This window comes from Urocitellus parryii, chromosome 2 (assembly GCF_045843805.1).
Source record: "Urocitellus parryii isolate mUroPar1 chromosome 2, mUroPar1.hap1, whole genome shotgun sequence".
Taxonomy (NCBI): Eukaryota; Metazoa; Chordata; class Mammalia; order Rodentia; family Sciuridae; genus Urocitellus; species Urocitellus parryii.
This window is the reverse complement of record NC_135532.1, coordinates 83,031,273-83,058,855: the sequence shown is the minus strand read 5'-3', so window position 1 is coordinate 83,058,855 and position 27,583 is coordinate 83,031,273. Positions and strand designations below refer to the sequence as shown.

The 27,583-nt window shown below is 38.3% G+C and overlaps 1 protein-coding gene across 1 annotated transcript in view; it reads left to right on the top strand.

Moving 5' to 3' along the window:
• Mipep (mitochondrial intermediate peptidase) overlaps window positions 1-27,583 on the top strand; it is a 146,232-nt gene that overhangs the window by 104,860 nt on the left and 13,789 nt on the right. Inside the window, exons 17-18 of the mRNA XM_026394942.2 lie at window positions 14,845-14,966; window positions 18,682-18,755. Coding sequence (XP_026250727.1) covers window positions 14,845-14,966; window positions 18,682-18,755 — 196 coding nt within the window. The remainder of the gene's footprint in view (window positions 1-14,844; window positions 14,967-18,681; window positions 18,756-27,583) is intronic.

Here is a 27,583-nt window from a genome sequence, read left to right as displayed (position 1 = left end):
ACCCTTTTTTTTTCCAGAAAAACACTACATCTCAAAACAGTTAGCTGAAACCAACTTATAAATTTAATCTATAATATAAATTCCCTTGTTTTCTATAGATGGTAATCAGATTTCAGGTATGCCATGAAGACAGGAACAATAAAAGTGGGGGGTCAGTAGAAACTTGCATATCACTGAGTCTGTATCCTGTTACTGTGTTAGAAAAATACAAATATTTTGAAATGTTACCCACAGAGAGACACAGAGGCTCTCTTTCTTCAGGGTCTTCTTGATTGATAGGTAAAAGCAGTATATGCTATGAAATCACCCATTTTAAACTTTTTGCAGAAGTTTCAAGCTGGGCCTGTGGCTCAGTGGTAGCGCACTTGCCTAGCATGTGTGAACACTGGGTTCCATTCTCAGCACCACATATAAATAAATAAAGGTCTACCAACAACTGAAAAAAGCAAAAATCAGAAGTTCCTACTGTGCAATTTCCTGTGCTGCTTATTATGCTTTGCTTTATGTTCTATTTTGGGAGATTTCGTTAATTTTATCCCCTTACTCTTCCCACTATTTTTCATTTGGTTTTGGGACTTCTTCCTGTTCTTTTCTTTCTTTTCTAGTGCATCCTTATCTTCTTTAATGAATGTAACTTTTTTGGTCACAGAAAACATATATGCACATAGATCCTGCCCTAAAGTTCATGTAATCTAGGCAAGAGATGAGCAAAATCTAAATCTGGACACTGATGGTAGGAATGTAAGTCAGGGTAAAACTACAGGAATATTTTGAGATAAAACTGTCAGGACTTGAGAATTGATTGACATTAATTGAAGGAAAAAATCAAGAGTTGTTGCTGATCTCCAGCCTATGAAGAACGCCTTTGAAAAGCCCCCAGCTCAATGATGAAAGACTGAAAACGTTCCCCTAAAATAATAAGACAACAATGTCTGCCTTTGCAACTTCAGTTCAATATTAAACTAGAGGTTTTAACAAGAGCCAATAGGCAATAAAAATAAATGTATTCATACTAAAAAGGAAGAAGTAAAATGGGGATCTGTTTGGTATGGTCTTATATATAGAAAATCCTGAAGAATACATACAGAAAAAATATTAACGTGAATAAAAAAGCTTAACAGGGTTGCAGGATACAAGGTCAGTATACAAAAAGCATTTGTTTTTGTATACTTAGGCAATGGAAAATTTAAAAGTTAAATGAAGAAAACAATTCTATTTGAAATAGCCCCATAAAAATAAAATATTGGGGAATACGTATAAGAAAATAAATCCAAGGTTTATATGGAGAAAACTACAAAATATCATTGAAATAATTTAAGGAAGACCCACATAAATAAAGAGGTGTTTCATGTGCATGGATTAGAAGACTTACTGTTAACACGGAAATACTCCCCAAATTGACCTACAGATTCAACACAATCTGTATCAAACTCTCTACTCCTGTTTGGTAGAAATTGACAGTCTGAACACGAAATTTTATACAGAAATACAAGGGTTCCAGAATAACCAAAACAATCTTAGAAAAGAACACTTTAGAAGGTTCACACTTACCAATTTCAACACTTACTACAAAGATATAGTAATCAAGACTGGATGGTACTGGCACAGAGTAGATATATAGGTCAATGGAATATAGTTCATATTTCAGAAGTAAATCCATTCATTTATGGCCAATTGACTTTTTTTTATTTGTATTTATTTATTTATTTATTTTTAATTTTATTTTTTTATTGGTTGTTCACAACATTACAAAGCTCTTGACATATCATATTTCATACATTAGATTGAAGTGGGTTATGAACTCCCAATTTTACCCCAAATGCAGATTGCAGAATCACGTCGGTTACACATCCACAATTTTACATAATGCCCTATTAGTAACTGTTGTATTCTGCTACCTTTCCTATCCCCTACTATCCCCCCTCCCCTCCCCTCCCATCTTCTCTCTCTACCACATCTACTGTAATTCATTTCTCTCCTTGTTTATTTTTCCCATTCCCCTCACAACCTCTTATATGTAATTTTGTATAGCAATGAGGGTCTCCCTTCATTTCCATGCAATTTCCCTTTTCTCTCCCTTTCCCTCCCATCTCATGTCTCTGTTTAATGTTAATCTTTTCTTCCTGCTCTTCCTCCCTGCTCTGTTCATAGTTGCTCTCATTATATCAAAGGCCAATTGACTTTTGATATGAGTATCAAAACAGTTCAATGGGGAAAGAATTGTCCTTTAAAAAATGATATTGGGACAACTGGATATCTACATGCAAAAGAATGAAATCAGACCCTTGCATGATATGATATTTGAAAAATTACTCAAAACCGATTAAAGACCTAAATTGAGGAATTAAAAGTTCTTAGAAAAAGGCATAGTTGTGAATATTCATCGCTCTGCATTAGGAAATGGTTTGATACCAACAAGAAATCAAAGAAAAAAAAGATAATTTTGATTCATTAAAATTTAAAACTCTGTACCCAGAGGACACTATCACAAAAGTGAAATGTCAACTCAAAGAATGTGTGTCTGATCTCCAGAATATATAAAGAAGTCTGACACTTCAACAATAGAAAGTCAATTAAAAACTGAGGAAAGGATTTGAAGAGATATTTCTCTGAGAAAGGTAAAGAGGCCAATAAGCACATGAAAAGATGTTCAATGTCATTGATCAAAGATTTGCAAATCAAAACCACGATGAGATACCATTTCACTTTCACTGGGTAGATACAATTTAAAAAAAAAAATAACAAGTGTTAGTGTGGATGTGGAGAAATTAGAACCCTCACGCACTGCTGATGGGAATGTAAAATGCTGTAGCCACTTTGGAAGAGTTTTGCAGTTCCTCAGAAAGTTCAGCAGCATTACTACACGACCCAGCAATTTCACTCCTAGGTGGGAATAGAATTCAACTCAATAGAACTAAAATCATGCCCACCCAAAATTTTGTACATGAATATTCATAGCAACATTATTCACTATAGCCAAAAAGTAGGAACACTCTAAAAATCAATAAGTGCATACATAGCTACACGAAAATGGTGTATCCATACAATGGAATATTAATCATAAAAAATAATGAAGTGTTGATGCATGCTACAGTGTGTATAATCCTGTACACATTCTGCATAGGAGGAGCAGCCAGGTACTAAACACCACATGTTGTTGTGATTTCACTTATAAGAAAGGCCCAGAATAAGTAAATCTCTTGAGACAGAAAATAGATTAGTGGTTGTCAGGGGTTAGGGGGAAGAGGAATGGAAATGACTGACTGCTAATGGATCTAGGGGTTTTGTTTGTTTGTTTTGTTTTGGTGTGATGAAAGTGTTTTGGAATTAGATGGCAGTGGTGGTTGCATGATCTTGTGAATATACTAAGAATCACTGGATTGTATAGTTTAAAAAGAGTTAATTATGTCTTTTATCTCAAAAGTCAATGTTGACATAATGTTTTAGGACAGGGAAAGGTCATGATGGGTCACATTTGGTAGACTTGATTCACTCCGTTGAAGGAGGAGACTAAATTGCTATAGAAGTGAGAGATCAACTAACCTCAGAAGTGTGTTCTGGTTAGTATTATGTAGGATAAGATTTAATTTAGTAATCTATAGATTTATAAGGATATACAAGGCTATTAGTTCATTTTAGCCTTAAGCCATTTCTCATTGCTGACCTTTTCAAGGATCAAACCTTGAACCTTCAGATTTAGGCAATATAAAAAAAAATCCAAACATTCTTATATAACTCACATATAATATATAAAATGTTATAGCATTGTAACATAATGCTAGTTGATACTATTTTTTATTTAACTGATTTTATTTTTTTAGATAAAAACAACAGTGGAGTGCATTACAACTATTATTACACATATAGAGCACACTTTTTCATATCTTTGTATATAAAGTGAGTTTATGCCAATTCATGTCTTTATACATGTACTTTGGTTTGTTGTTTTTTTTTGCATTACAATTCTTATTACACATATAGACCACAATTTTTCATATCTCTGTATATAAAGTAGGTTGACACCCAATTCATGTCTTCGTACATGTACTTTGAATAATGATGTCCATCACATTCCACCATGCTTGCTAATTCTACCTGCCTCCTCCCTTCCCCTCCCACCCCTCTTCCCTATCTATAATTCATCTATTCCTCCCATGCTCCCCCTCCCTACCCCACTATGAGTCAGCCTCCTTATATCAGAGAAAATATTTGACATTTGTTTTTTGTGGGATTAGCTAACTTCACTTAGCATTCTCTTCTCCAACACCGTCCATTTACCTGCAAATGCCATGATTTTCTTCTCTTTTATTGCTGAGTAAAATTCCAAAGGACCTGAACAGACACTTCTCAGATGAGGATATACAATCAAACAACAAATATGTGGAAAAAAAATGCTCATCATCTCTAGCAATCAGAGAAATGCAAATCAAGCTACTCTAAGATATCATCTCACTCTAGTCAGAATGGCAGCTATTATGAAGACAAACAACAGTAATTGTTGGTGAGGATATGGGGGAAAAGGGTCACTCATACATTGCTGGTGGGACTGCAAATTGGTGCAGCCAATATGGAAAAGCAGTATGGAGATTCCTTAGAAATCTGGGAATGGAACCACCATTTGACCCAGCTATCCCTCTCCTTGAATTATACCCAAAGGACTTAAAAACAGCATACTACAGGGACACAGCCACATCCATGTTTATAGCAGCACAATTCACAGTAGCTAAACTGTGGAGCCAACCTAGATACCCTTCAGTGGATGAATGGATAAAAAAAAAAAAAGTTGATACTATTTTGATATGAGCAGTTTTAATAAATTTCAGGGCTGCTTTATTTATGTGTATACTAATTTTAACTAAGGGTGTTGATTATTTTTACCTAATCCTTTTTGTAAAAAATTTCATTAATATGTGCTATTTGGCATTATCCAAATTCTCAATGTTTCAGGTACAACTCTGTTTGTTTCCTCTTTCTTATCTTCCTCCTTCTCCTCCTTCTCTTCCTTTTTCTTTTTTCTTTTTTTAGTTTCTTGGGTTTTTTTGTTAAAAAAAATTGCTAAAAGCTATTTCATCAGGAAGTTTAGAAACTCTTCAGATGAGATAATCAGAGGGTATTGATGTTGGTAGAAAGCAAACAACCCTAACAATTTCCATGGATCAGTCATGTATTTTATTCCTGTCAGTTATGTTGCACAAAATGCAGGTAGCAACATGCCCTGCAGATGACAAACTGTCACATGCCCTGGGCTATACTTGAGAACATGCAGTTAATAAACTTCTGGAATGCCTTCATAGCATTCCTGAGGGGCAGAGGAGGTGGCTGTGAAGTATTCCTGGGGGTGAAAGTGTTTTTTACCATCTTTATTAACTCACTTTCATCCAGCAAGAGAAGAACCCTTGGTAAGACATATTTCCTAATTGCACATGTCCAGTTGTTTACATCTTAGGTAATATAAAGGAGTGAGATTCACTTGTCCATATGACCTGGAGGGATCTTTCAATAGGAGAATTAGAAAATAAGTTTGGAAAGCAGTGGTTGTTCCAACCAAGGAAGTTGAGTGAACATCATTTAAAGCTTAATAGGCAAGAGCTAGTGAGATGAAGATATAGATATGTAGACACCAGACTTCATAGATTTCAGATGAAATCATATAACTAATCAGGAAGAATCTAGGATGAGTCTTAATTCTGTGAGAAGCATTTTAATTTTGATTTGTCACTTCAGAAATTCAGGGGTGTGTGTGTGACCGTAACTTGTATATTACCTATTCATTGACACCTTTTTAATTTTAGTGATTATTGAAACTAATTATGAAAAAGATTTGGACTTATAAATGTATATTTTATATAAATTGCAGTAATTTGTGTCTAATTCTTAAACTTATTTTATCATCCTCTGTGTGTGTATTTGTTGAAGACACTGTGCTAGTAATAAGATACAATGAGGTACCCAGGGTCCTCTCTGCTCACCAAAGAACTAAGTTGGTAGCTGGCAAATAAAGCCATCCCAGAGGACCAGCAGTGCAAGCTTGATGACTCCTTTCTCTTATTTAACCCACATAACTGTTCTATGAGGTGGGTGTGACACAGTTACGTTTGCAAGATTAGGGTGAGCAAGATTATGGATCTGGTGATGGTTAAGCAGCCACATTGAATCAGACAATGATTCTTTATGTCAAGTCTTCCCCAGGAGACTATGTGGCTATGAGTACAGGGTCCTTAGTATCCACTTAAGATCCACTACCCAGCATGTCATGAGCATTCAATGAATTTTGGAAAGAGGGATGGATGATTTTTGAGTCTGTTTATCCATTTTGAGTCATGCTTCTAGGTAAAGAGGAAAGAACTATGTGTCCATATGACAGTGAAGCCCTGATATTAACAAACACATACTTGAGGCTCTAGGAGTACAGGAGAAATTAGAACAGCCTTAGGTTTTCTCTACAAAGATTTTAAAGGCACAAGAAAAGCTCTTTTGTAATTGGGGTGGCATTTTGAAAATATTAAACTAGTGCATCTGTCCCATATATCCTCCCTAAACCAGTCTCATGTGCTGTCTGATTAGGTTAATGGGGAGCCCAGCAGGGTATCTCCATGATAGAGAAGTGGCTTTGAAAGTCAGGACTTCAGTGCCATGGTGGGGAGGTACACCACCCCCTGAGGGGACCCAGAAGGCCCATATGACCATCCCTGAGAGCCCAATCACTCCCACAAAGAGGACCAGCATAAGTAGAGATCCAAGGCACAAGTGGGCCCCTGCTGCCACAAACAGAGGCCTAACTGCCTGTGGGCAGGAAACAGAACTAGTAGGCAGTAAGCAGGGTCTTTATTTTTTTTTAATTATCAGAAAAGATTTTATTGATTAAAGTATTATTTGAATAGATACTGAAGAAAATGAGAAAAAGAACATATGGTTACTTGTAGGGGGCAGTTTCTGGGCAGAGAGAAAAGCAAGGACAAGGACCTATGGGATTCAGAGGTTGCTCCCTGCCTATTGTGTTTTGGACCAGCAAGTCACCAGTGTGGCTGCAGCAGAGTGATGGAGGCAGAGACAGGAGATGAAGTCTAACCTATGAGGATCAAAGGAAGAAATTCTAGGATTCTCCTTGCCCATATCATGCAAGAAAAGTTGATAGGCTTTTTTGATACCAAATCATTCTGTTTGTCCTTGTCCCTTTTATATTCTAAGTTGCTCTTACAGGGCAGGGATACAGTCTGTCTGGTATCCCAAGGTGAGTGGAGAACTTGGTTCTCAAGCTTAGTGCCAGCCCTGAAGGGTGCAGTTGGGTGGAGAGAGATTCTGCCCACATTGGGATCACATCTCTCTGCACACCTTCTTCCCTTGCATACCTACTTGCATGCTCTCTAGAGGTGATGTACCTTCCTTGGGACTTTCTTTCCTTTGAGAAGTTACTCCCTGCTGCATCACTGTTTTTATATTCCTCTGTACAAAAGGGCAGAAAATCCCATTGTCTACAAAGGACGGTCATATCCTTTTTTAGTTTTCCTTTCATATTTTTTTTTTCTGATCCTGTATACATACCCACCTCCTTTGCTGGGTAGTTTGTGATCTTCCCAACACATGGCTTTTATTTTGTCCAAAGTAGAGTTCTAATTTTTATGTTTTTTCCAAGCTAACATATGTGATCATATGAAGACAAAAGCAGTACCCTCTTCTTTTGGTGCCTATACTACACCTGTCTCATGTGACTAACTACCAAAGACTGCCCTGACGGTAGCTATTCCTGCCAAGGTCTCCCTTGTTTTCCAGTGCCTTCCTGGCCATGGAAGCTGGAATCCTCTCTATTATTAGACCATGACTTCTCTAGAATGAAGGGACAATCTACCTTTTTCTCTTGAGATGTTACAGTTGACAGAAAAAGCCATGTTGAGAATTTTTACTAGGAAGGAATGAAGCCAACATTCCTTAATTCCAGCTGGGCTTGTTGCTTGTTTTTCATTTATTATCTCATTTAATTAGATCAGTATACTTTTTCATATTTCACCTAATAAATGTGTTTTGTTTTAGTCCTTGCTCTTCTAATATGTTAGTTTTTGATAGGTGTGTAAGGCTAGATTTCCAGGGATTTTGTTTTACAAAAATTTTAAAATTCATATATAAATAAAATTGACAGTTGAAGTTGACATACTAAAAAGACTCCTATTTAATATGTTGTGCATCATTAGCACTATACCACCTACCACCCCGTTGTGCTAGGGCCATGGGACAGGCAAGGAAGGCCCACAAAGATGAGATACAAGCTACAGGGTTTATTGAGAAATGTTTACCGGGAGGTCTGGTGGTGAAAGACTGCACAGATATACCTCTGCTACATGCAGTTCCTCCAGTACCTAGCCAGAAAGTCACGACTCTTCCTCCTCACAATGCTTTGTCCAGAGGCTGCGGGGAACTCAGCGGTGCTCTTGTCTGCAGCAGTTACTGCAGGCAGGAAGTATTTCATAGGTTAAGTTGCAAAACCAATGACATCATCAATATTTGCCTGCTCTGCTCCTTGTATGGACCAACATCCCAAGGAGAACTGTCTGGTATACATGCAGAAAGCAGCTTTCTACAGAGAACACCAGCTTGCCCGAAATCCCAGAATACATGAGAGAAAGCCAGTGTCCTTAAAGATATCTGGAGATTCTAGCCCAGATTTGCTCCTATTGTTCCCTTAACTTGGCTAGGTTCTTGGGGACAGAAAGGGGACATTCAAGGGCATGCTGTTTTATTGTTCCTTTTTTCTTCAAGGAGGATATAAGCAGTGTGCCTGTCCTGTTGCTATTAATTGCCTAAAGAGAATTGGATTGTTAGGAAGTATTTTTTTTATAACACTGGGCCTAGTCTCTTTAAAGTAGGTTATAATTCTGTCATTAGTATAGAAAATATTTTCTTAGTTGTCATTAGGATGTTGTAGGATTCTCATGAAATGATATTTTTATAAATTATTCAGATTTTATATGCCATTGTTGACAAGGATGTATGTCTGATACATATTTTTACATATTAGAGAGCAGGATTAACGTTTTAGTCTGTAATTCTATTATTGCTTGTGTAAGAACTTCATTTTCAGCTGTAAAAAAATAGCTCTGTGGTGTGTTTTGATATGTGCTTTAGCAGATATGGTAGAAATGAAGTGGAAAATTACAGGTGTCTGATGTAACAGGAATGTGGCTTGTTGCGGGTGTCAGTAATTGAAATCAGGGTGGATGTACAGTTGGTTTCTTTCCTTCATCTCACAAGCCAAAGGTGAGTGGATAGGTCTGGTAAGCTGGCATCTTCCCAACGCATGGCTTTTATTTTGTCCAAAGTAGAGTTCTAATTTTTACGTTTTTCCAAGCTAACAGGAAAGGCCTTTAAGAAGTATAGGTACCCCTCCAGTATTTCTAGGTTTTTTTTTCTCTTATGCTGTTTCTTAAAACAGTAAGGTTATGATATTAGTTTTCTACTGCTGTGGAATAGTCACCATAAACATAGTGACATCCAACAGTGTACATCTCACATTCCTGGGGGTCAGGCATCTGTACTACTTAGCACTTCCTGTGCTTGGGGCCTCAGAAGGCTGTGGCAATGATGTCAGCCAGGCTGTGGTTTCATCTGGGGCTTGACTGCTTTACCAGGTTGTCGGTGGAACTCATTTCTTTGTGGCGGTGGGACTGACAGGCTTCTTGCTATCTATAGATGGCCCACAGATCCTAGAGTAGCCCCCTGCCCAGGTCATAATGGCTTCTCTCAGGTTATAGAGACCCCTTCTTCAGGTCCTGCAGGCCTCCCAGGTTCCAGAGACTCCCTCCTAGTTCTAGAGGACCCCTAGATGTCCGACAGTGGGATTTCCCAACATGGCTATAACTTCCTTCCACTAATACAAGAGGCTTTCTAGGGTGAGTGGGCTAGAGACAGATATCATGTATGAACATCAGTCTGAAAGAATCACATAGTGTCCCCCCACCTGTCCAGCCAGCCAACCGGCAGAGTCTACTAAATTTCTGTTATGCTCTGACAGGTACGGTGCTGAGTGTATATTTGGACAGATCATGTGGTTCATGATCTAAAGAAAATTTCAGTACAGAATGACACACACTAAGGAAGCAGTTTGTATTGTCTCATAATAAGATTGTTTTAAAATATATTTTAGGTAAGTGCATTTATACACGTATCACTGGAAATGAAGAAATGATGCTCCATTTAATAGTGCAATTAAGAGAAATGGTTGGTTTCATCACTCAGTGTTTAATGTGTGGTGAGCGAGTACTTCCTCCCTCTAGTTCCTATTCCAGGTTTGAAAGGGAAAATAGTAAAGAGCTACATTGCTGCCTTTCCATTCCTAGAAAATCATAAAGTCAGAGAAGAGAAACAGGCAAATAAAAACTCTCAAAGGGTCTCACGTTCTTTGAAGAGTTCTAAGGCAAATAACATTACCCACGGGGCTCTTGACATGCTGCTCCACCAGCTCTATGTTCTGTCTTTCAGATGGGTTCACTGAGATTATCTAACCCAAGACAAGTTTAGATAACCATGCCTTGGGATAGTGTTAGGATTTGAATGTCTGCATTTCTAACAAGAATACAAGGAAAATTATGAAGACGTTTGCATCATTTGTTTTTGAAACCAGACCTGTCTGTCAAACATTGAGGGAAGGGTGGACACTTGTCTGCTTGACAATTCCCCCCTAAAAAGAAGAAAATTTTGATTTACAAGGAAGAAAATGAGCTAATTCCAGTGCTTAACCTGAAATACTGTCTTACATTTTTTCAGATGAAAGAGTAAAATAGAAACAAGGATGTAATGTTAAGTTAAATTAGAAGGAATTCAGCAGTTGTGTTCAAATAGCAGTGGAATTTGTAGGTCTAGTTGTCCATAAAGTTACAAACCTCTGATGAAAGGTGTCAAGTAGGTATAATTGATTTAGCAGGTTGTAAGGTCTGGAAGGGTGTAGCACCAAACTCAAGCCTGTAATTAAAGAGCAAGACACAGCGAGAATACCTGTGTCCAGGTAGGGATGATACTCTAAGGCAGATGTGGCAGCTTAGGCAGTGGTGTGTCACAGAAATCCTGATGTCTCTGTCTACAGTTCTGAAAGGGCTTATTTTTACTACTCTGTTTATATGGAATTCAGTTATGAGTTGATGAAACTAAGAAACCTAGACTTTTTAAAAAAAAAAAAAAAAAAAAGCTCAAATCAGGATGCTGTTGAAGTAGACCTGCTCTCAAGATGAAACAAAACTGTATTCAGGTCAAATCTAAACAAAGTTAAATTCAGCATATATTGCAAAGGCTGACAAACTAGATCTGGCAGATCACCATGAAGAAAACATTTCAAAGAGAAAGCTCCCTAACTGTGTGCTATGTATTGCACTCTGAGAGATGCTTGTATGATCCATAGCACCAGAGCCAATATAACTTCAGGCCACGTCCTATTACTAAAGATATCATCTCGGGCTGGGGATGTGGCTCAAGCGGTAGCACGCTCGCCTGGCATGCGTGTGGCCCGGGTTCGATCCTCAGCACCACATACCAACAAAGATGTTGTGTCCGCCAACTAAAAAATAAAAATATTAAAAATTCTCTCTCTCTCTCCTCTCTCTCCTCTCTCACTCTCTCTTTAAAAAAAAAAAAAAAGATATCATCTCTTCCAAATTGCTTCATGTATGAAAGATCACCAATGGTCCACATTTTAAGCAACATTTAGCAGACTGAGTTTTCAGAATAACATCAAAAATATATAAGACTCCTTTTTAAATAAGACAGACTCTTCAGAACTGTGTGTGCATTATAAGTGAATTCCAAAGACCCAACCCTTTAAATTAAAAATGTAGTCAGTCACAGTTTGCTATTCTGAAATTGGACCATAGATGGCCTGGGTGGTTTACTTTCTTCTAAATACTACTAGCCTTTAAATAGGGTGAAAAGTCTCTGTCTACCTCTCTGCTTCTTTGCTTCGAGAGACTCTGCTGACTGAAGACATTTGGGCCACATTTCTAGTGCACAGCTTCTCCCATCACAAGGGCACGGCCTCTCTTGAGACTCTGGGAGCCAGTGTGCCTGGTGTGCCTGGGGTGAGGAGTGTCTTGTGATAGATAGAGTTCAGGCCTTGTTACTGTGGCTGAGAGGGAGATGACAGCCAGCTGTGCAAGTGTACCTGCATAGCATCAGTGCTAGACACTGCCTTCACAGATGGTGCATTCACAGGCAGGTACTGGACATGGTTCTTCCCTTCAGCACAGGACTCCCAGGGTGCCCACCTTGTTTTCAATCATCTTTTTGCAGAAAAGGGAGAGTAGACATTGAGGGTTATTGTCGGCTTAAATTGATTGGAGTACTCCTGCATACCTCCCTAACCTGCCCAGTCCAGGCAGATTAATTATCTTAAAGAAATGCACACATTTAGAGAGTAACTGCCACATGGCCATATCTTTAAACCCACTGCATGTTGAGTAGGGGGCTCAGAGAATGTCCTAAGATTAGTCGCACTTCTGTGATGACAGAACCATCTTTTCAGAAATATTTGTTTCTTTGCTTATCTAGTTCATAGAGTTGGAGCAAGGATTTTATTTATATCTCATTTCCTAGAGAATTAGAGAATGATTATCACCCAAAAGAAAATCCCATTTTTAAAAAAATTTAAATGTCAGACAAAGTATACCATTGAAGTGTATGACTGCATGCTTCTCTAGTTTCAAGAGTTATAGTGTGGATCATACTTTATTTATATTTTTAGGGAGTTACGAGATTGATTATGGAATCGTTATTGATCTTAAGAGCTCTGGTTCTTTTACAAAAAAAATTTAATGTCAGGTAAAGGTTATTTTAGAAGAGAGTAGAAGACCATGTATTAAATTCATTTCAGAAAAGTAAAAAATTTAAAGTCCAAGTGTTGAGAATAGGGTTCATAACCCAGCTTCTGCTGAGACAGTTTTACAAAGAGAAAAACTTGTCCTGCTCTTATGCATCTGTACCTGTGTGGCCCTCCTCTTCCTGGCCAGAGTGTGGGGGTTTTCAATTTTTCAGTACAGAGAAAGAGCAATATTATGGGACTGGAAGTTTCCACTGGAACAGTATTCTCCCATGAAAATTCACATGGCCTTTCTTATAATAGCTACATCCTTGTTCTCAGAAAGAATGGATGCTTTCTCTCAAAATTCTCTCTGATGCCCACGACCAGGTATTCCTTGCTGTCCAAAGAACTGTGAAAGTCCAGGCCTGCTACATGATCAACCCTCTTGCCATCCTCCTGGGTTTTCCTCTCTACATTTCTATTGCAGAAGTGAAACCCAGAGTAACAAACTTGAGCACGTGAGTGGTGGCAGTTTCTTCCTTGTCATGATTAGAAAATAAGCTGAACAGGCTTAGGGAAGGCAGGGAGCCCTGAGAATTTCTTCATCTTTTCATCAAGATGCTGCAGAAGCCAGGGATTACCTTTGGTTCATAGTGTTAGTCTTTTATTTATGGGGAAAAAAAAAACTCAGATTCCAGCTTCTCTGCCTTCATATAAACAATTTTTCAATTCTATCCCATTTTTCTTATGTTCTTGCCTTTTTGACTCATCATCAAATAATAGTAATGCAGCCACATCAATGTTTATAGCAGCTCAATTCACAGTAGCTAAACTATGGAACCAGCATAGATGCCCTTCAGTAGATGAATGGATAAATAAACTGTGGTATATATACACACTGGAATATTACTCAACATTAAAAGAGAATAAAATTACAGCATTTACAAATAAATGGATGAAGTTGAAGAATATCATACTAAGAGAATTAAGCCAATCCCAAAAAACCAAAGGTCGGATGTTCTCTGTATGTGCTGATCCATAATGGGGGGAGGGCCATGGGAAAAATGGGAGAACTGTGATTGGGCAAAGGGGAGGTAGGGGAAAGGAAGGAGTATGGGGGCTGGAAAGATGGTGGAATTAAATGGGCATCATTACCCTAGGTACGTGTATGACCTGCACATATGGTGCAATGCTACATCTTGTACAGCCAGAGAAATGTTGTTTTGCAGTTGTGTAAAATGAATCAAAATGCATTAAGCTGTCATATATACCTAATTAGAAGTAATAAATGGATAAATTTTTTAAATTATGATAAAATATGGATATTTTTAGCTTTAGAAAAACCAGTCCAGAACTGAAGAACAGTTCTTGCAGCAAATGGTCATTGCAAAGTAGAACTTATCAAATTATTAAAAATAAGTAAACTCATGAGTTTTTTTTCTAAATTGTCAAATGAAATAAAATGTATTAAAATTAGTTTAAGTAAACTCAATTAAGAAAGTTAAACATATTTGGAGGTATATGTATATATGTGTATATAGATAGATAGATAGATAGATAGACACATACACACACACACACACACATGAAAATCTGTTTGAAGATTATATTCACATCATTTAAGAATTTCTTTGTGTATGTATTAGTCAGCCAGAGCTGCCATAATAAATACCCTAGACTGGGTAGCTTAAACAAATGAAATTTCTTCTGCATTTGTTTCTGTGGGTTTGTTTCTCCTAAGGCCTCTCTCTTGTATTGCATATGACTGCCTTCTCTATATCCTTGCATGGCCTTTCCTTTCTGCACATGCTCTAATATCTTTGTCCAAATTTCTTCTTTTTCTGAGGGTACCAGCCTTATGTTAGGGCTTCACATATAAATTTTAGGGAGACACAATTGAGCTCATAACAGTGTATAAAATGTAAAAATATTAATATTGTGAATGACATAGCTCTGTAGGAGAAACTTAAAACATGCACAGGTTTATATATTTCCATTGTGCTCTCATATATAATATTCCTAAAATGCAAAGACTGATTATTTCTCTTGCTGTCTTTCTGTTTTTGCAGGCCTGGCAGCTGAGATTCAGCCACCTTGTGGGCTATGGTGCCAAATATTACTCTTACCTGATGTCCAGAGCTGTAGCGTCCATGGTTTGGAAGGAATGTTTTCTACAGGATCCTTTTAACAGGTAATAAGGGCTGTGTAAGTTTATAAAACATTGCCTCCTTCAACCACAGTAATCCCTATCACACTATATCCAACGTCAATCACTTGGAACCCAGGTGACCCTGGCAGGAAGTGGGAACTCTGTGAGACAGACTCATCTTGGGGCCCTGCCCTCCAGTGAGCCTCTTCCTGAGGCAATGGTGGCCTTGAACTTCCACCTTACTCCACAACTTTGTGTTCTGTAGAATTGCCTGGTACCCTCCACATGCCTCCACTGACCCCGTGTAACTCTTCGGCTTCTGCACAAGACAACCCATTGCTGCTTTCCCATTCTGCTCCCTTGTATTTTCTCCATTTTTCCAGCCACTCCTGCTGTCAGTGCCTTCTGCTTTCAGAGCTTCCTGTCACTTTTGACAGGCTTCTTGACTTTGGCACACGCATCTAAAGTTTTACCCACGAGGATATAGTTTTTTTCTCTACTGCCCAACAAAGGTTTTTTAACTCTTCCCCAGTTGGGAGCAGCACCATCAGCAACATTGTTTGTTGACAGTAACATGGTTTGTTTCTGGATATTACCCCTCTGTCTTCTTTTGGAACATTTTCCTTCCCTGGGGAGACAGTCTCCATGGAAGGCAGGGACAGTCTCAAGAAGGGGCTGCTTCACTGACAGTCCCTGATGCAGCGCCCTTCCTGGTGGCCACCAAGATAGCATGGGTGGCAGTTGAATTCCCGCATGCATTTCTTTCTGCCTTGACATCAAAGGGCCCCCACCTTGCCTCAGGTGTACATCATCAGATTAATCTGTGGTTTAGACAACAGAGTCTGGTGCATTCCAAAATAGAAGGTTGACTAAGGTATTTGGTCCACTCCCAGAAGCATAATTCATCAGAGCATCCCAAGAAGCCAGGCACAGTAGCGCATACCCATAATCCCAGCAGCTCTGGAGGCTGAGTAGGAGAATCTAGGAGTTCAAAGCCAGCTTCAATAAAAGTGAGGCACTAAGCAACTCACTGAGACCCCATCTCTAAATAAAATACAATAAAAGGCTGGGGATGTGGCTCAGTGGTTGAGTGTCCCTGAGTTCAATCCAGGGTACTCACTCACTGTCTCTACCCCTCCCCCCCCCCCGCAAACAAACAAACAAACAAACAAAAAAACCAGATCAGCCCACAAATCTGGTTACCTTTAACAATTGAGTAAGGGAACAGGGTAGGTCAGTTTCAGTTATGAACAGATCATGCCCACCGCCTCCCCCAGAACAGAGGCAGGAGAGGGGAATAGGAGTGTAGAAACCTGGGAGAGGCAGTCCTATTTTCCCATTCACTTAGGAAATACTGGTAGTACTTGCATTGAGAGGAGAGATACCGGGGATACTCCTCACAGGACTCCCTCCAACAGTAAAAACCAATAGAAAGGGAAGTTTGGGTCTCATAATGCCTTAGAAGGTGCTTCCTTTGAAAGTAAACCAGTAATTATGATCTGATGTCATATCTCCTCACAACCCAAATAAACATGTCTTCAAATATCTTTCTGGCAGTTCTGGTGGGTGACTATTATCTTCACCACTTTAACATGGTTTAAAATACACATCCTGTTAGAGTTTTAGCGTGCCCTGGAGTTGACATATGACATTCACAGCAGTTTGGCTTCAACAGCTACGTTTTATAGTAAACTGAGGTTCAGAGGAGAGTGATTTGTTCAGGGCTTCATTGTTGACAATGGTCGATGGTCATTTCGGTCTTCTTCCAGTTCCTTGCTCCTGCCTGTCTCTTTCACACCTCTCAGCTTTCAAACAGTTTGACACAGATTTGGCTTTTCTCAGCAGTTAATAGTCACATTCAATTCTAAAATCTTTTGAACTTAAATCTGATGTCATAGAATTTTTAAATGTTTTACAGCTTGGTACCCACATGTTATTTTGTCTTGCCCTTTGCAGACTGCAGACACTTGGTCTGCTCTTTGGATTTTATTATTTTCAAAGGATCTACAGCCAAACTTGACTATAGTAAATCAGTTCCAGGGACTGCAACTCTTTACTGGAGATTTCTATAAAATGGGCAAAATATTATCTTGTTTGAAGGAACTATACTAGAAAACCACATACTATTAAAAACATATATTTCCAAATATTTGTATCTTAGTTATGTGTGCATTCTTGCCTAGACATGTAGTTGCCATACTTTTATGAACACATAAAAATAAGCTAGTAAAAGTGCTCAGTAGACTAGAAAATTCCTAACCTCTGTCAAAGGGTCCTTTTGATCCCGCTTGTGATCAATAATCAGGCAGAGAGCCTTCATCAGGCCCTGAAGAGTGGCGGCACGCTTGGAGCAGGAAAAGGGGTGCTGCCTCCTGTGGCCTGAAGGGGACCCTAAGCCACCCGACCCGGGGTCAGGCAAGGCTCTTGTCCCTCCATGAGAGGGCCATACCTCTGTGCAGTCTTCCTGCCTTACCTTAGCATTCATTTCAGGGTGTGACTGTGCTATTTGATGCCAACATGCTTTCGATGCTGTAATGCTCTCAAAAGGTCCAATTAGAGACCATGTATATAGGTTCACCAAGTTACCTGGGTATAAAGATGTTCCAGAGCCAGTGGAATGAAAATAATCTCAATTTACCTAAGTCATCTCATCACAAGGTATAGTCAATTGTGTTAAAAGAATAATATTTTCCACAAAACATAAAGGAATAGCATTAGTTTGTTTCTAAGTGTCATTAATGTGGGGAATTTCAATCTATAAAAAGTCTCAGCTGTAATCCCAGTGACTTGGGAGGCCAAGGCAGGAGGACCACAGGTTCAAGGCTGGCCTCAGCAATTTAGCAAGATCCTGTTACAGAAAAAAAAAAAAAAAATGAAAAAGGACTGGGGACATAACTCAGTGATATAGTGCCCCTGGATCCAATCACTAATACTGAAATAAAAGAAGGAAGGAAGGAAGAAAAGTCTCTAAGGGGCAGTGGGTGCTACTCCTTAGTACAACATTTGCCTAGCATGCATGAGGCCCTGGGTTTGATACCTAGCACCACAAAAAAAAAAAAAAAAAAAAAAAAAGTTTTCCAAACCTGCCTTCCTGTGTATAGACAGATGTACAGTGTTCTCTGTGGAAGTCAGTGTCACATAGGTGCAGCTCACTGGTGAAGAATCTGAGAAGCTGAGAACCACCTGCATTTCCGTCTCTTCCTTCACCACTAGCACATACACCGTCAAGTCTTCTGGTCCTTTAGCTGTGGTTCTGGGCTGAGGTTTGCTGCTGTCACCTACCCTCTCCTGCCAGCTGTCTTTCCTGCACTCTTATTTCAGAGTGTTATTTGTCTGTCTTTGTTAGGTGCTGTCTCAAATTTTTTTCAGAAAGTAAAGACTGGCATGAATAATTTCAAACCTCCTTTTAAAATAATCCTAAAAGCTGTACAGAATAGGATATCATCTTTTACTTATTCTATACTACATAAACTAAATAATCCTTTCTATATGCTAAAAAAACAGAAAGCCAAAAATTCTGTTATCCTGATAACAGTGAATGTATCACACCTGGTTTTATGTATTTATTTTAGAATCATTCAGAAATCAGAATTCAGTTTTTAAAAGAAAGAAAATAATCTAGGGCTGACTTGTCATAAGGTGGAAAGTTTTCTGAATGTGGCACCAGAGTGGCTTCCTTTGAATAACTCAAGATGGGAGTCCATGGAGTCCAGCAAGCCCTTCCAGCAAGTGTGGCTAACACTCTCCTCTTCTCCAGGGCCGCTGGGGAGCGCTATCGCAGGGAGATGCTGGCCCACGGCGGGGGCAAGGAGCCCATGCTCATGGTTCAAGGTAAAACAAAACCAAATGTAGAAACTTTTCCTTGATGTATGCTTGTTGTGTTTCCTTCTTTTTAAAGATTCTATGAGTTTTCTGTTTTAGTTTCCACTTTCAGAATATTACTGAGATACTAATAGAAAATTGTTAAATTAGTCCTAAAATTCTCAAAAAATGCAATGTTATATTTTAACAGGTCATAATGTGAGTTTTTCCCCCCAGTTTATTGTTTTCAGCATAGAGAACTCATTTATTTCTTCTTTATTTTTTTTCTTTAGAAATACCAAGGCACCAAGGTAGATTTTTTACCTATTGAAAAATAAAACCTAATTAAATCACCTTTTTTGTGATACAGATACAATGTCTTTTTTCCTATGAAATTTTTGAGTGTTTTTTTAAATATTTTTTTTAGTTGTAGATGGACACAGATCTTTATTTATTTATTTTTACGTGGTGCTGAAGATCAAACCAGTGCCCCGCACATGTGAGGCAGGCACTCTACCATTGAGCTACAGCCCCAACCACTGAGTGCTTATTTTTATATATGAATATTTTCACAGAAAATTTTAACTGCAATTGGAAGTGACCATTATGATTTTTTGTGGAATGTTTGCCCAAATATTTTAGTAAGATGCAAGTATTATTGAATACTCTCAATATATTAACAAATATTTGCTGCTAAACCTTCTGACTGTTGGACAAAATTGCATTTAGAAAATAAACTCCCGATATTGGGGAAGTGTAATTTTCATTGTAGCAATGGAGTAGGTCCTGATAGTAATTGGTCTAACTTAAAGGTGTCCTTGCCTATATAGGTTGAATCTAATTGCTATTACCCTTTTTAGCATTCCTCCAGATCCTTGCCTTCAACCGTTCATTTATTCATCAAATGTTTATTGAGTGCTGATAACATGCTAGGCAAAATTTTAAATGTAAGAGGTAAAGTACAGAAATCCTGCTTTTGTGGTGTTTGCATTTATTCATTCAGCTTTTTCAGGTGGGACAGGTATTCATCCAGGTTCCATATGTTTAACACCACAACAGGTTTATGAAACAAGTCAGTACACCCACTGATCCCACAGTTCCAAGTAGCCATTAGTGGAATATGCCTCAAAATTGTCATCTTTTGATAATAGTGCACATTAATGCTTATGGGCCTTTCTTGAACTTTACTACAGCCAGAACTGGTTTGATTGATTGAGACCTGATCTTGCTATGTTATCCAGGCTGGCCTCCATCTCCTAGGAAGAAGGAATCCTGCCTAATCCTCCTGAGTAGCTTAGACTTTGTAGTGCATGCCACTGCACCCAGATATAATTGTTTTAGATGATTTTTAGGCATTGGTTAATTTAATCTCCTTGGTAACTCTTTGAGGTAGAAATTATCATTACCTCCATTTTACAGATGATTAAACAGACCAGGTCCCTTTCCCATGAGCAAGGCAGTGAATAGAAGAGCCAGAATTCAAACCTGGTACTTCCAAGAGCAGAAACCAAACTTTTCTGCAACCTATGAAACAGGACACCTAACCAAAGGTCTGCTACTGACCCAGGAAAAAGTGAAATTAATTGGCTAATAATAGTAAGCAACTGATTTTTAAAATTGTGTACTTTTTTATTAGTTGCTCATGACAATACAATGATCTTGACATATCATACATTTGATTCAAATGGGGTATGAATTCTCATTTTTCCACGTGATACAGATTACAGGATCACATTGGTTATAGAGCCACATATATACATACAGCAATACTAGTGTCTATTGTATTCTGTTGCCCTTCCTATATACCCCCCTCCCCTTCCCTCCCCCCCATCACCTCTCTCTACCCAATCTACTATGACACATTTCTCTCTTTTATTCTTCCTCCTCACACCATCATATATGTATTTTGTATAATGATGAGGGTCTCCTTCCATCTTCCGTGCAATTCCCCTTTCCCTCCCATTCCCTCCCACCTCTCGTCCCTGTTTAGTGGTAATCTTCTTCTCATGCTCTTCCCCCCTACTCTATTTTGAGTTACCCCGCCTTATATCAGAGAAGACATTCGGCATTTGTTTTTTAGGGATTGGCTAACTTCACTTAGCATAATCTGCTCTAATGCCATCCATTTCCCTACAAATGCCATGATCTTGTTATTTTTTTAGTGCTGAGTAATATTCCATTGTGTATAAATGCCACTTTTTAATCCATTCATCTATTGAAGGGCATCTAGGTTGGTTCCACATCTAGCTATTGTGAATTGTGCTGCTAAGAACATTGATATAGCTGTGTCCCTGTAGTATGCTCTTTTTAGGTCTTTTGGGTATAGTCCGAGAAGGGGAATAGCTGGGTCAAATGGTGGTTCCATTCCCAGCTTTCCAAGGAATCTCCATACTGCTTTCCAAATTGGCCGCACCAATTTGCAGTCCTACCAGCAATGTACAAGTGTACCCTTTTCCCCACATCCTCGCCAGCATTTGTTATTGTTTGACTTCATAATGGCTGCCATTCTTACTGGGGTGAGATGGTATCTTAGAGTGGTTTTAATTTGCATTTCTCTGATTGCTAGATGGTGAGCATTTTTTTGTGTATTTGTTGATTGATTGTATATCCTCCTCTGAGAAGTGTCTGTTCAGATCCTTGGCCCATTTGTTGATTGGGTTATTTGTTTTTTGTTGTTGTTTAACTTTTTGAGTTCTTTGTATACTCTGGAGATTAGAGCTCTATCCAAAGTGTGAGGGGTAAAAATTTGTTCCCAGGATGTAGACTCCCTATTTACCTCACTTCTTATTTCTCTTGCTGAGAAAAAACTTTTTAGTTTGAACACGTCCCATTTGTTGATTCTTGATTTTAACTCTTGTGATATAGGTGTCCTATTAAGGAATTTGGAGCCTGACGAGATGGAGATTAGGGCCAACTTTTTCTTCTATTAGACGCAGAGTCTCTGGTTTGATTCCTAGATCCTTGATCCATTTTGAGTTAACTTTTGTGCATGGTGAGAGAAAGGGATTCAATTTCATTTTGTTGCATATGGATTTCCAGTTCTCTCAGCACCATTTGTTGAAGATACTATCCTTTCTCGATTTAAAATTGTGTATCTGGTGGTTTGCAGTGCTGTGTAGACAATCCTCCATGAATTGAGAATGGGAGAGATGCACCTGAATTCCTTCCTCTTGGAGATAGTTCCTGTTAGGTGTGACCTCTGGAAGCTCTGCTTACCTGTCCTTTTTGAGGCCAAACTCTAAATGCTGTCCACAAATAAATATTAATTTTCATATAGTTCTATCAAAAGAAAAATTAATATTTTCCACATTTTATCTTTTGGCTAGTGTATTTTTCTATTCTGTTCCTGACAATAGTGCAACTGTCTTGTTAAAAATTCTGTTCTTTATCCAAAACATTTTTGTACTAAGAAATTTAATATTTTTTGCACTAAAATCCACATATCTCTTGAGAGAAAAATATGTCAGTGGTTCAAACCAGAGGTGCTAAAGTATTCAGATTCCAGTTAACACCAATAGAACAATTCTGCTTTTACACTTTAATATTTTTCTTCATGTTGTTCTGTCAGATCTCATTAATTCGCATGATTTGTTGCTTGCCAAAGATGAATGGAGGACCTGTAAAGAGAGGGTATGCTTATTGTCACTCGATAGGGTTGGATTTATAAGACAAGACCTGTAGTAGCTTCTCATTTTCTTTCATGCCACCAGCCTATACCCCAAAACAGAATAACTTAGATGATGGCTCATAACCTCAATTTTGGGGTATGCCTAGGAGTGATTGGTAAAGATACTGAGATTTGTGATATAAAAAAAGCATATTCAATCTAGTTGGGATCACTCTTATGAAAATATAACTTTTTATAAGTGTTTTATATATTTTAACTACTTACTACGTAAGTATAAAAAAATTCTATTATGTAGCAAGAAGCAAATAGAATACTTACCTTCAAATTATGTACCTTCCTGACTAAATCACAACTCTGTTTACCTTCCCCATCAAGACTTTTGTTTCAGATGAACTCCAAGCCATTCCTTAGTGCCCCAATGTCTATGTATTGTGCTTGCAGTCTTTGAATGATATATATCAGAGCAATCAAATAGAGACAGCTTTTGATCTTTGAATAATAAATACTGCATGGGTACACTTTTAGATTACTTATCTTTTCCAGAATGAATCATCCTTTAGGAACTTGGCTGTGCTCATTCACTGAATTCCTCTGCAGTTTTAGTCCCCGCTTACAGAAGAGCCTCAGTGGTCAGAACTCCTTCTAAAGCAAGTCCCAGAGAACACAGGATTCCTTTTTTTTTCTTTTTTCCCCTTGTTTGCTCCACATTCATCAGTTAAAGGCCACTGCTAGGCAACCAAGAGTCTCTACTCTCTAACTCCAGGCCACAAGGCGTTTATTTAGCAGTTCCCTTTGCCTAACTCTGTACAGAGAGATCTCCACAGGAAGCTCAGCAGGGGCCTTTCTTAAAGAGTCTGCATTTTTTTCTTTTCAACACCCTAAATACCACTTGAAGAGAACACCATAGTGTTTAAAACACTATTTCCTTCTTTAGAGAAGAAAACCATGGTGGAATAGAACTGGATTTGCAGTTAATGGTTCTGCTACTGTAGGAGGAGCTGTAGGAGGTATAATGTGATTTGATTCCAAAACACTTTCTGATCCTCTTCTCCTGTTATCAGTCCATCTCTGAAGTAATGTGTATGTGTATACATGTGTGCACACATAGCAATAAAAAACATTACAGATAGTATGACCTTATCAATTTTTAAACACATTCATAGCTTATATAAAGATGTACATGATAAGTATGATATTTGGTTATTCCCCCACTGAACCAATGTGGCAATACCCAACTGAAACCAACTTTCTTGTTGCTGAACATTCTGAGTGAGGTTTAGTCCTCTGTTCAGTTGTCAATGTGAAGGTTTTCTGCTATTCCTTCATATACCCTACAATGTTTTTCAGCTTATGTTAAGGATCATATTTCTGAGCAATAAGAGAACTGAATTTTTTTTTTTGCTTAAAACCATGATGATATGACATTTCCATTCATTTTGCCATTTTGTAAAATATATACTGGAATGTTTTTTAAGTTGTACTATGATTAGCTTGATGCAGGGTTCAGTTTCCATTCAGATTCCAGTTAACACCAATAGAACAATATCCATTTACAGTTTCCATTACAATCATTTTAGAAAATGTATAGTTTTTTAGAAAGATAAATATGCCCTAAGATTTGTTGAGTAGCAAGGAAGTCATATTTTGGCCTTAATAGGAAGCGCAGACTTGTTTTCTTACTACAAATAGAAGAGTGGAATTATATGGCTCTTCAGGCTAGAAACTATACATGCCTTCCTCTGTAAAGTATTTTATCTTTTTTGTTTCATATTATTGAAAATTACATTATTGAAAGTTCTTGCATATGGGCCTTCCTGAATTTTTAGGTTTAGATAGCCAGAAAAAGAAAAAAAGAAACTATTAAAAACTTGTCATGAAGTAGGTTCTGTCTGCAGTTACCTAATTTAATTCTCTGTCATGTCAGTCCTCATTTTTGTGAGTAAAGAAACTTGGTCAGGGTTTATACTCTCTCCACTGCTGCCTTGCCCATGGGAATTTTGATTTGAAATTGACCTGTTTTGTACCAAATGGGAGAACCAAGTGACTTGATCCTTGAGGCCTGGCCTGGTAGTACCCTAATGAACTACTCCCTAATGATCCTCAAGTCTTTTGTGTTATTGTTTTAATGTTGCAACCTAACTATTCTCACTGCCCGGGGAAAGACCTGCCTGATGAACTACTTCGGATCAGGAGTAAATCTTTGTTTCCTATGTGCTCCTTTAGACTTTGGAGGCAAAGCTAGCCAATGGGTTTCTAACTCTGTGATCCTGGGGAAAAATTCTCTCCAGGTTCAGGATTCTGCCTCTGGCTTCATCGGTCCTGGTGCTCTTGCCCCAGCCCTACATAAAGATGTTTTAGAGGGGATGGAAAGATTTTAATACTCCAGGTGTCTGTTGGTAAATATCAAACACTTTTATTTTTGTCCTCCTTTCTAGAAAGAATCTTTTAGCTTTATTTTTATGTCTCTAGTTTGTAAGAAGAGATACAAAGTAATAACTAGACAGAGTTTTAAAAAAATAAAGATCAGGTAAGTTGAGAAGAAATAGTAGATAAATGAGTCAGTTATCAGAAAATTGAAACTCCCTTCCAAACTGACTCAGAATAAAGGTCTAGAAGCCCTCAGGGCCTTACCTTAAGCTGATTAAAATTATTTAATACTTTACATTTCTTCAGAGCTTTATACTTGCATTCAGTTTTGCCATAATTATCCTACATCATCTCTTGTAGCTCATTAAATATTATTTTTGTTCACAGCACAAACTAGAGGATCATGGCTTATACTCCAAAATGTCACCCCCCCCAATACCCCAAGGAGGTTAATATAAGCAGTTTATAAAGACATTTGCTCTCTTCTTTAAAAACCTTGGTTTCAATACCGTTGAGTATTTCCAGCTGAGATCATGCCATGCTCCAGTAAAGAACCAGGGATCTTTGGAGAAATGGCTGATTCTAGGCCTGGAGCAGGGAAGATACAAAATTAACCTGAAGCATGTTGTAATGCCAGAAAATGAGGATTGCTCAGAAACACATGCTGCATATGTCACAGGCAGTCAGGAGCCCACTGACAGAACTCTCAATGGCAAAAGCTGGGACAATTTGAGCAATCAATTAATGCAGTATAACACTGAGTATAAAATATAGACCCATACTGATGTCAATTATATGAATGAATAATGATGCAGAGTTCAATTTCAATACGCAAATTTCCCATGAAGTATGGGCTGTGCAGAGTGACTTCCTTCAAAGAACAAGTGTGCAATGGGGAGAAAAGGAGGCACCTTACAGTGGAGAAATCTGATACAGGCTGCCTCTGCCGGGTGGTCATGGTCAATATCAACAATAATCAGCCATATGTATAGTACCTACTCTTGTGCTATGATGAGAAGAGTACTTTGCCTCTATGGTGGTCTTACACAAAACCCACAGCCCCAGTCTAATCATGAGAAAAATATCAGTTGAAACAAATTGAGGACATTCTACTACACACCTAAACAACACTCCTCAGAACTGTCAAGGTCATCAAAAACAGGGAGGTCTAAGAAACTGTCACAGCCCAGAGAAGCCAAAGGACATAACTACATGTAGTATGGCCTCCTGGATGGGATGCTGGAACAGAAAAAGGACATTAAATAAAAACTAAGGAGCTTTGAATACAGTATGTGTTTAGTTAATAATGCTCTGTCAGTATTGGCTCATTAGTTCTGACAAATGTGCCACACCATTGTAAGATATTAGTAATAGGGAACGCTGGCTTGGTAAGATTTTGATGCCCCCCCATGGTTCCATCCTCATGATACTTTATTTGCCACATCATGGCCACTGAGAGCCATGGGAGACACCATAGTCAGCAGGGGAGGCAACAGCTACCTGGAGTGTAATATGTGAGAACAAATAAAGTAGAAATGCAAAGGCAAAAGCGAGGCCTGCTGGTCTAAACAGGTCAGCCACTGTGTGGAATTCAGTGCAAAAGTACCTGAGCCAAGGGGATCCAATTACTAAATCACCCAAGAGACCCTGAGTGGAATTGCCCTTCTGCCCCAACAAGTTCTAGTGATGAGAAACCTGGGTTTTTACAAGGCAAATTTGTTTTGCCTTTAGATAGCTTTAATTGATGAGATGACACATTTTTTTTCAAATCGACCCAAAATATCCAGTTGATACATCATCTTAGGTAATGAACATTAGTCCTCTTTTTTTTTTTTTTTTTTTTAGTAACCCAATTACCAACCTAACAGGCAATAGGCCAAATATGCTTATCGTGTGGCTGTAATGTTGGTGTTATTTGTACAAGACAAACATGACGGCAGTCAAGGAGCAGCAAGTCCTGTCTGTCAGCAAAAGTACAGCTGACATTTAAAGTAAGAAAGCTAAATAAACTGTCATTGTTCTACATCAGCTTGATTAATTTGCCCTATTGTCGAAGTGTAGGCATAGTTACTTAAACAGAAAAGGCATTTTTTATTGTTTTATAGCACTGAAAATTAGTAGTTATTCTAGTTTTAAAATATGCAGTTAACTTTTAACTATACAATTGGATTAATCCCTAAATATTGGCATTATATGGTAAAAAACTGGCATACTCAGTTAGATGCATGCTGCCTTTGGATGATTATTCCTGAGTTTATTGTTTTAAATGTCTCTTTGCTTCTTAATATTTTAATCAAGTGGGATTTTTAAGAGAGAGATAAGTACTAACACCTGACAGGTTCTGCCTGACATCTATGCCCCCTGTGTGGAGGCCCAGAATTAGTGAGTGCCAGAGCATGCCCAAGGGCCATGGGCCTTGGCTAATGAGTGCCCTCCCCAGAATGTATTGCACATTTGTAAATGACTTGGGGGAAAAAACCCTCACACAGCTTTATTAAGTATGAAAAGATGATTTGAAGGTACTAACATGCCAAACAAATCTATGCTCTTCGAAGTAAATCATTCTAATAAATCTCAATGGGTTGTTCACAGACTTGCATAGACTCTTTTCCATTCCCTGTTATAACAAAAAAGGCTTACCTGTCCTTCTTGACTGCCCACCTTACTCTACCTACTTTCCTGCCCTAATTTTATCATATATTATTTCATTTATTAGCTTATTATGGTCTCTGCCTCCAGTTAAGTCCTAATTCTCTGAGGGGAGTTAAACTGGTCACATTCATGGCTGCACCTGCAGCTTTGTTGTAAGGCTCAATGCGTAGATCTTTAATAAAGATTGTTAACTGAGCATATGTATCAATAT